The 9,761-nt window shown below is 35.2% G+C and overlaps 1 protein-coding gene across 6 annotated transcripts in view; it reads right to left on the bottom strand.

Moving 5' to 3' along the window:
• Positions 1–5,009: 5,009 nt before the first annotated feature.
• Positions 5,010–9,761, bottom strand: part of Ccdc68 (coiled-coil domain containing 68) — a 75,273-nt gene continuing 70,521 nt past the window's right edge. For all 6 annotated transcript variants that reach the window (XM_013157235.3, XM_013157236.3, XM_063231597.1 and 3 more), the window contains one exon: positions 5,010–7,793. In XM_013157235.3, coding sequence (XP_013012689.1) covers positions 7,736–7,793 — 58 coding nt within the window. In that variant the 3' untranslated portion in view covers positions 5,010–7,735. The remainder of the gene's footprint in view (positions 7,794–9,761) is intronic.

The following is a 9,761-nucleotide window of genomic DNA, read 5'->3' as shown; positions in this document are numbered from 1 at the left end:
GAAAAGAAAGACAGTTTCTGCAGTCATCACAAGTTTGAATGATTTCCACAGGTGCTGAAAGATGAAATCCTCTTCTTTAATAAGACGTAGCAACAGCCAGGTTACAACACAATATGGCAATGTGTTGGGCTCCTCAGAGAAACACCATGCACTCATGCACTCCAGTGAGAAATGGCCACCATGCAATGACTTCGGTCATGTTAGTTAATGCACTGGATGAAGGAACATGGCACCTCTCAGGAACCTGGGCCCTTTCTCCTCCTCTCACTTCGAAGACTAGTTGATTATGAGGCTGCTGCGCCAACAAAACCAGACCACTTAACTGAGACATTTAAAAGCAAGGTTCCCTTAACTGCCTCTCTCAGAGAACATGGGCTTTCTCCGTCTACTCAGGCAACTAGGCAAAGGAAGGGAATGATACACAGATTCGTTCCCCTGCTCAAAATTCAAAGAGGGACTGGAAAGGAAACTTACTAATTAAATAAAAGGAATGGTGTATACAAAGAAAATATGAAGAACACATTGTATGGAAGAGCATTTAGACAATGCTGGGACTCACTCGTTGATCCCTGTGCCTGTGGCCCTGTCACCAGCACACGTGGTCTGTTCTTCCCTCTGGGCTTGAGCACCTGAATGAGCATCTTCCTGGCCCACTTTGACCAAATGACAAACAATACTTTCTTCCTATTTTTGTTTAAATGTTAATTTCAAAGAGGAGGGGTCTTATTTTGAATGATTGACCTATTAAATTACCAGTATGTAGTTACCATTTGTTAAATTATCACCTCATTTAATATTTTAACCATGCTTTCATTCCTGGTAAACTACCCTGTTGTCAGCTTTATTTTTGTCACAGCTCAACAAACATCTTTGAATATCTCATCCTTATCAGTAGACTATATTTAAGTGAGGGTAGAGATTTTCCCTCGTTTTCTTCCTTGCTGCTCCCTGACCCCATCGCCCATCTCCTGCCGTAACACCAGCATCTAGAACCTACTACAGAAACTAGGGGGCCCTCGATGAGTATGTGTGATAAGCTGAAATTAATACATCTTACCTGGGATACCAATTGGGTGAACTATAGAATTACTAACTTTTTCTTTTTTCTCTTTTTACTTTGCTAAAGCTATCATTATGTATTACACACTGCACACATTTAAGACACGCAATTTAATGATTTTCATCTTTGAATATACCCAGAAAAACATTAACATTATGAAGACATTGACTATTTCTCTTTTGCAGTTTCCTTTTCTCTACTCCTGATCCCAGACTGTCAGGAAAGGGTTAAAAATGAGATTCAGGAAAATGCAGGTGTTTGCTAAAATCACGTTGGTTACATACATGCCTTTCCTCGGAGAGGCTGCCTGTCTCTTGAGAAATAACTGTTGACACCCAAAGGCCTGACTGCTCCTAGGCTCTAATCAAGGTTAAGAATAATCCTTTCCAGACATGCAGGCCTGCTGGAACTGGCTGAAAAATCTAGTGTGACGCACTGATCCTCGCAGGTACCAGCAAAGCCCCACTGCTCTGTGCAGGATGCCCAAGGGGATTCTTTCTTTCATTTCCCCTGGCATCCCTGTGGTCATATAACTTTGTTTTCTTCTTTGTTCCTTGCTCTCTAATAAATCCTTTACATATTTGTGCTATTAGAGTGGTTTTTCTCTGTTGACATGAATTTGAACCTCACACTTCTGTGGCCACATAAATTTGACTCCTCGCTACCACAAGGTCAGCGCTGATATGTCACTATGAGATCCTATAGTGCACCTTTTTCCTGCTTTTCTTTTTTAGCTTAGCATGAGTTGAGCTTTATCAGTTGTATATGTTTGTTGATGGTTATGATTCTTTAAATCTTTGAGTTATATTCCAATGTATGAGTACCATACTTTTGTTATTCATCTACTAATGGACATTTTAGTTTTTCGCTTTTACACATATAGTATTAATATTTATGTACAAATCTTTCTGTGGACAAAAGCTCTTATTCCTTTTTGATATTGAAGGCTTAAGTCATCAGATATAAGTATATTTAAACACTTTTTTTTTAAACCAGTACCGGGGATCGAACTCACAACTACCTGCTTGCAAGGCAGGTGCTTACGCCGCTGAGCTAAATCCCCAGCCCAGTATTTAAACACTTTAAGAAATAGCTTATTCTTCAAAAGATTCTACCACTTTTTTGTTCCTACCATTCCTGTACAGTAGACTCAGATGCTCCAAGTCCTCAGTAGTAGCCAATCTTTTTCATTTTAGCTGTTCTGCTGGTGTTTAATGGTATCTCTTAGTAGTTTTAATTTGTATTTCTCTAACATCTAATGTGTTAAACATTTTTTCATGTGTGTAGTTGTCATTTGTATCTTGTTTTACAAAATAATTGTCACATCATTTTAATTCATTTTTATTTGTCATGTTATTGTCATATGTTAATTATTCATTGTATCTATAATTCTGGATACAAATTCTATGCATATTATAAATGTTTTTTCTAATTTGATGGCTTGCTTTAATTGTACTTTTTTTCTCAGAGCAAAATATTTAAATTTTAATGAAACTAAAATATTGCTTTTACTGTTCATGGTCTTTGAATGTATTAGAATATTGTCTATTTTAAATATTGCAAAGGTAATCTAGGCTGCCTTCTAGAAATTTTATAGTTTCAGCTTTACATTTAGACATACTGTCCATTTTGTTTAAGCACTGCTTATGCTATGAGGTAATGTTTTCTCTGCTATCCAGGTACTTTTAGGATTTATAATCCCATTGGGATGACTTCCCTTCCCTCACTGGACAGCTTTGACACCTCGGTCAAAAATCAGTCAACTGCAACCTTTAGTCAGTTCATCCACTAGAGTTCTCTCTATCAATTACATGAAACACACACACAAAGTTCTGCTTTGGCCTGTTCAATCTGTATTTTTGTTTGTGTTTTCATTTTATCATATTTCAATGGTTAGGATATCAGTGCAGGCACATTTATAATTTCCCTGTGCTGATGGGGAAATCATTAGCTTTTTACTATTAGTTGCCTTACTTGAAGGCATGTCCTAAGCGCTTTTTATCACAATGATATTTTTCCAGGATTTGAAGTGTCTTTAGATTTTTATGATGAATCCGTAATTAATTCTGTCAAATATTTTTCTTTATTTATTAAAATAATCACACAATTATCTATATTTTGTGTATTAATCAGTGAATTACATTGATTAAATAATAAGGAACCAAACACATCCCTAGAATACGTTCCAATTTCACCATGAATTTAAACATGTCTGAATATAGGAGAAAAGAAATATCTTTTTTTTCATAGATTTATATCTGAAGCTGTATAACAAAAGATAGACTAACTAAAGGGAAACATACAAATTTAAATTATATATATAACATGGGTGCCATTATAAGGAACTGGAGACCCAAATAAATGAATAAGCTATATATTTTTAATGTAAGATTTGATAAAGTAAATAGTTGTAGAGAAATATGATTGGACAAAGATAAAATATGAATAAACTGGAAGGGAATGAGCAAAGTTGTTTGTTCTGATTTTTTCTGAGTTCCTGCATCTTTAGAAACAAGGGTATGACTTTCCTCTGTATATACAGATAGTATTTTCCCAAGTAGCTTGTAGGAAAAGATCAGAGAAACCCATGCTAGGTTTTAGAATCTGCTTCAGAAGAGAAAGTGGAAATGTAAAACGACTTTCCTGCTTCTGCACTTTCCTCAAATGCCAGTGTACCATAAGTGAGGATAGTAGGTTTCGAGCTCCATAAAAAATATGTACTTTAACAATAAAACGGTTGAACATAATTATTTAAATCTTTCTTACATCCTTAATATCTTACACTAAAATAAGGGGATAAAGGAAGAAGGGAAGGAAGGAAAGAAGGAAGGATGCAAAGAGGGATGGAGGGATGAAAGAAGTGAAGGAAGTTGGATAGTTATGGTATTAGTTGGAGCACTTCTAACTCCTGAGTGTACAGGCGAACTACTTAGACATTGACAATGATTCTGTATTTATTTGCAAGTCAGAGGAGAGAGGGGGATTTCAAGTGGAAGAACTATACAAAAATTTGAAAAGTATATGCATTCATCATTCCATAACTATTATTTTTTAAAGTTAGAATAAGAACCTAATACATTTATTTAGCTGTTAATAGTGATCCAGGAAAAATTAGTAAAAAAAAATTCACAAAACTATTTAAATCTCTTCACTGATAAAGGTAATTCATATATAGTACATATTATATGAAATGAACAATCACATAAAAATATCTTCGTTCATTCATTCATTCAAGCCTAAAATTGCGATGCAAAAAGAAATTTAAAAAAAAACCAAAATGAAACAAACACATGCTAGCTTATCTTTTTTTATGGTAGAGAGGCACTCCACTGCATATAAAAAAAATCTTCTTTATTCATTCACTGGGTATTTAGGCTGTTTCCAAGATTTGGCTATTACAAACTATGCTGCTATAAACATGGACGTACATGTATCACTGTGGTATGATGCTTTTAATTTTTTCACATTGATTTGCACAGTGGTTGCACCAGTCTACACTCTCACCAACAGTTGAGAAGGGTTCTAGCGGAAGGGAAGCATGTTGAGTTCATACTCTTAAGTGAAACAAATCAGACACACATTTAAATACCACACTGGTTCTCTTCTGTGAGAAACCAAAAATATCTAAAAGGTCCAAAATGTATAATAGATATTGGGGAGTGGGAAGGAAATGTTCAGATGGGAAGGGAGTCAAGGGGGAGGGAAGGAAAAAGGAAGGAAGAAAGGGACAAGAAAAAAGGGATAGAAGGGAAAAATGGAAACGAAGTTTTTGTAAATAAAGAGGTGAAGAGTTGAAGAGAGATGAGGGGAATGAGAAAAAGAAGTAAGATATACCAGGTACTTGGTATATGCACCATGATGGATGTTATGTATATCTAAAATGTACAATAAAATTTTATAAAAGATGGAATATTGAAACAGTAAAAAAATAAGAAAATAAACCACAAACTATAACATCAATTTTCTTTATTACAAAGCATTTTATAAGCAATTATTCAAAGGATATACTATATCAATTGTTACAGTCCAAATATTTGATAATAATAACTTGTGTATATATGGATATACAATCAAAGTATAACTGAGTTTGTTTTCATCTTCTGATTTCATGTATGAATTGAAGGCTCCCTCAGACACTGATTAGTATAATTACAAGTACAGTGACTTAAATTACAGCTAGTGTTTCTTTTCCCATATTTTCTGTACATTACTGATTTCAGACTAATAAACTTTATTCCTCCATTATACTCCTTTGCTTTAATCACTCAAATGTTTATTTAAAAATATAATTCAAATGATAAAAAGCTAAAACAATAAATACACAGGAAATAAATATGTGACAAATAAATAATAAGCCTATAAAGATATCTTACTATAAAGATTCTCTTGTATATTTAAGAGTTAAATCTTCTCAAGCTTCTAAAAATGAGTACTGTTACTTTCAGGAAATCCAAAGACCATTCCAAAGTAAACCCGGAGTTCTAATGAGCAGGCTCAACTGCGCTATAGTAAACTGTAAATCCATGTTAAAAACAGTATAAGAAAACCAAAATCAAACTCAACACTCAACAGTATCATCTTTTTTCTTTTCTTTTCTTTCTTTCTCTTTCTTTCTTTCTTTCCGACAGGGCTTCACTACATAGTTCAGCCTGGCTGAACTCACTCTGTAGCCCAGGCCAGCCTGAAACTCACAATGATCCTCTTGCCTCAATCCCTGAATACTGCAATTACAGGAATGTGTTGCCATGCCTGTCCTTTCTACTTTTGACTTCAGAATAAATTATCCTAATGAAAATCATCAAGATTTTTGGGTTGGTTGAGCAGTGTATTCCAAAAGCTCAAATATATTATCTTCTATGCAATGACAGAGGTATAAAGAAGAACCCAATTGACCTCCAAGTGAAATTTAGATTCTTTTACTACACTGTTAACACTGGAAACAAAATTCATGATCTCAGTTTCCCTACAAATGTGTTCAAAATGCAATGCAAAGAAATTCTTCAATGTGGCATAAAGTCATGAATAATATGTGTAATATTAGCAGGTTCTTTTGCAGAGAATTCTGCCTATACTGAATTCTGACATAGTCTAACAGGTGAAAGGCCAACTCATATCAAGAAATATTGCCTTTATCAATAATAAGTGGTGTGCTATCAACCAAAGGATAATGTAGAGACATCAAAGGAGGCTGTTGTGTGCTACAAGAGCAAGAAAGGCTAATGGAGCAAATAGAGTGAAAATCAATAGCCAATTTAAAAGGTGCAAATCCTTACCCACAGTTAGCAGTTGTGCAGATTGCTACCCAGTCTCAATACATTTTCCTCTGTAACACAGAGATAATAAAATAGCCTGCTTTTGAGATTTTTTTGAGGGAAAAAAAGGTAAAACACTTAGAATTTTTCCTGCATTGAATAACTATGCCCTAAATATATTAGATAACTATACCCTCAAGACTAGCAAGTAATAAAAGGTTCAAGTATGAAACTTGTGCATTATTTCAAGGCTTACAGTACTTGGATGAACTTATAAATACACTGCCTCATCTTACTTGTACCTACTTTTTGTATATTTAATAGATAATACTGATATTTTTTCATTCCACATCGAAAGGCTGGAAGCATCCTTCCCAAGAAAACATTTAGATTTACACACGAGAAAGGATGACCAAAGAGCCTTCAGACAATTCCCCTTAGGCTGATGAATGTCTGCATTCATTTAACCAAAGTGTGCATGGCTTCCTGAGTGGCAGTATGTTTGCATTTGTACAAGTCACAGTTTGGCTTTACTTGTAGCAATCATAAACTCCATTTGTAGTAAAGGCATACATCAAAAATTTAAAACACTTTCAGAAAAAAATATCCAAATAGCATACCATTTGAATCCACAATAGACGCAACTGGTGCTTGTGTATGGCAACAGCACTGTTATTTTATTAAGATATTAATGAATATCAGTAACAAAGTTTGTCACAGAGTACACTGTTCGAGGCCTGGGTGCTTCTGTGTGTGGTTTGCCTCTCATGAGAATTATTTGGCCCAGAACAACTAAAGTCAGGGAATTTCTGAAATATGGAAAGGCAGTCAGGGTTCTCAACTTTGGAGAGCAATATTGGTTCAGGAGTGATTTTAAAAGAATCTACTCCCTCCTCTGCCTGCAATAGAATACTCTTTGCTAAAAATGGTCAGGAGATAAATTTATGTAATGGTAACTATTTTCTATTTTCCAAAAATAAATTTAAAATATATATCATTTCAATTATACACTGTTTTTTCTTACTCATTCATACAGAAACTACTAACATGAGAGCAAAGTCATCAATCTTAAAAAGCTTCCTACAGAAAAATTCTTAAAATAAAATTCAGATCCTTCTTTTTAAGTTTTAAGCAGAATTCATCTTCCTGCTTTGTTCACCTATGTAGTAAGTTTTGAAAGAAGAATTCCTTCCCTCAATAAGTACCTGCTTTCTTCACCAATTTGTAAGTGTTGAAAAAAAGAACATCTTCCCTCAAATATAATTATTTGATTTTCTGGAATTTCATCTTGCAAAGTCATTGATGCATACAATACATGCCACTTAAATACTGGCATTGCACCACTTCAACATGAGCATTTAGACTGTGTGTCAAGGAATAAATAAGATCGGCATGGCCTTTCTCAATCAGATCTTCATGCAGCTCATTTTCGAAGCCTAATCAACATCAAATACGGGGAAGTATCTTCAGTCTTTAATTCACTGTAGAAGAGACAATGTAGTTATCAAAATGGAGCATTTTAAAATCTACCAATATAATGATTATTACATTATAAACAATCATATTGCCCCATCTGAACTAACTGCTTTGATCTAAGAGTTGGCCATTAATGTATCCATTCTAATCAATTCTCCTACAGTACTACGTGACAGCACTACACTGTGAGCAAATTTAATATAGGCAAATTAACAGGACAAGTGTGAGGAAGAGCAAGTGGGAAGCCAGAGAGTACGAGCTTGTGTCTGCCTTTCCTCTCAGTAGAAATTTGCCCCAGAGCACACAAAAGATGAGAAAATACAGAGCAAGTGTTCCCCCAGGATGACTCAGTTAGCCCGGTCTCTCATAGTCTGAACTAAGAATCTCTGTTAGCTTCCAGCATTTAAAAGTATTCATGTGTGAACATATGAACACACACATACATACCTTTGTATATCCACATATATAGATACATGTATGTCTTACTATTTAACAATACAGCTGCTTGTCTCAAGCAAACCACTTCTGGTGTTTACTCAAGAAATATCTATTTTAATGTTTGAGAAAAGAAATCTTGTTTGTTTGTACTTACATAAAACTTTCCTCTGTTGTAATTTAAGAGGTTTGCCAAGACTAGCTTTTAAGTGTACATAATTTTATTTTTTTGCTTTGGTGGTTACATTTGTACTCCAATCTCTCCCTAAAGTTATAATTCCGTTTCACATCAGTGAATTCAGGTTTAAATAACCATATTGCCATATTTACATTGTAAGGCAGCCAGTGGGCCACATTTCATTTTGCAAAAGTGAGGGCTATCTTTATACACCTGACATTGGAATTTCTACCAAAGGTCACAAAAAATAAGGGATATTCAAGGAAACTTCACCATTTCAGTTAGGAAATTCACATAACTTGACTCTTCCCATGTCACAGGAAGAAAAAGCTTTAAAACAGTAACCTCTAAACCATGCACAATGGTGCATACCTGTAATCTCAACCATATAGAAGACTGAAGCAAGAGGATTCCAAGTTCTAGACCAGTGTCAGCAACTTAGCAAAATCCTGTCTCAAATTTAAAAAGCAAAAAAGATTGACGATGTGAATTTCACTGGTAGAATGTTTACTAGCATGAGCAAAGGTCTGGGTTCAATCCCCACTACCATGCATGCACACATGCACTTGGGGCTTTAAGTATCAATCATTTTAAAACTGGCCAAAAAAAATCATTCTCACAAAACCATCCTCTACATACAGCCAGGTTTGTAGCACTCAGTACTCTAGTGGCTCCAGTACAACTGCACCCACTCAGTTCTCTTTGCTTTGCTCACTTGTTCCAGTCTGCTCCATCCCCGCTAGGCTAAAGGTGCCCAGACTAGCCGTGATGCTTCACTACCACTGGGAAAGGTCTCAAAGGAAGCATGACATTGACAGTTCTCTCTTCCCTTGTGACGTCGTGCTTGCCTTCCTGTTTCAAAGCTTTCATCTCTTCTACTCCTCTCTCTGCTTCTGAAATAGGGGCATCCTTAAAAACCTCTGATGATTGACTTCTTTTGTTTTCAAAGTTGTGATAATGGCCAAAAAATTGAGAATTTGGAACCCAGAGGCCCAAGGACTTAGAGGACTTCATTCTTAATGGTTTCATCTCCCGTCTCTAATGATGACATACATCACTAGCAAAGAGAGACATTGTTACAGGGAGTCATAAAGAAATTGATGAATCTGTCTAAATTTTTAGATTGATGCTAATCACAGTGAGTCTGATTTTCCACCTCAGGCGCTATGCTGAAGAAATTTCAGAAAATGAGGTGCTGCCCTAGAGGAATCAGGCTGGGAAATTTAAAAGCTGCTAGAACAGGAAGTTTTTAATCACTTTTAAATGATACCTGTAATTACAGGCTATGTTTTCTTTAAGCGATAATTTTCCAGAGTTTATGGAAATGAAATTTGAGTTCAGATTCAGTCAATAAGAACAA

Source organism: Cavia porcellus, unplaced genomic scaffold, assembly GCF_034190915.1.
Source record: "Cavia porcellus strain 051 isolate PalLab524CR breed Dunkin Hartley unplaced genomic scaffold, mCavPor4.1 scaffold_20, whole genome shotgun sequence".
Lineage (NCBI taxonomy): Eukaryota > Metazoa > Chordata > Mammalia > Rodentia > Caviidae > Cavia > Cavia porcellus.
The sequence above is the reverse complement of the archived record's forward strand: the minus strand, read 5'-3'. Positions and strand labels throughout refer to the sequence as shown.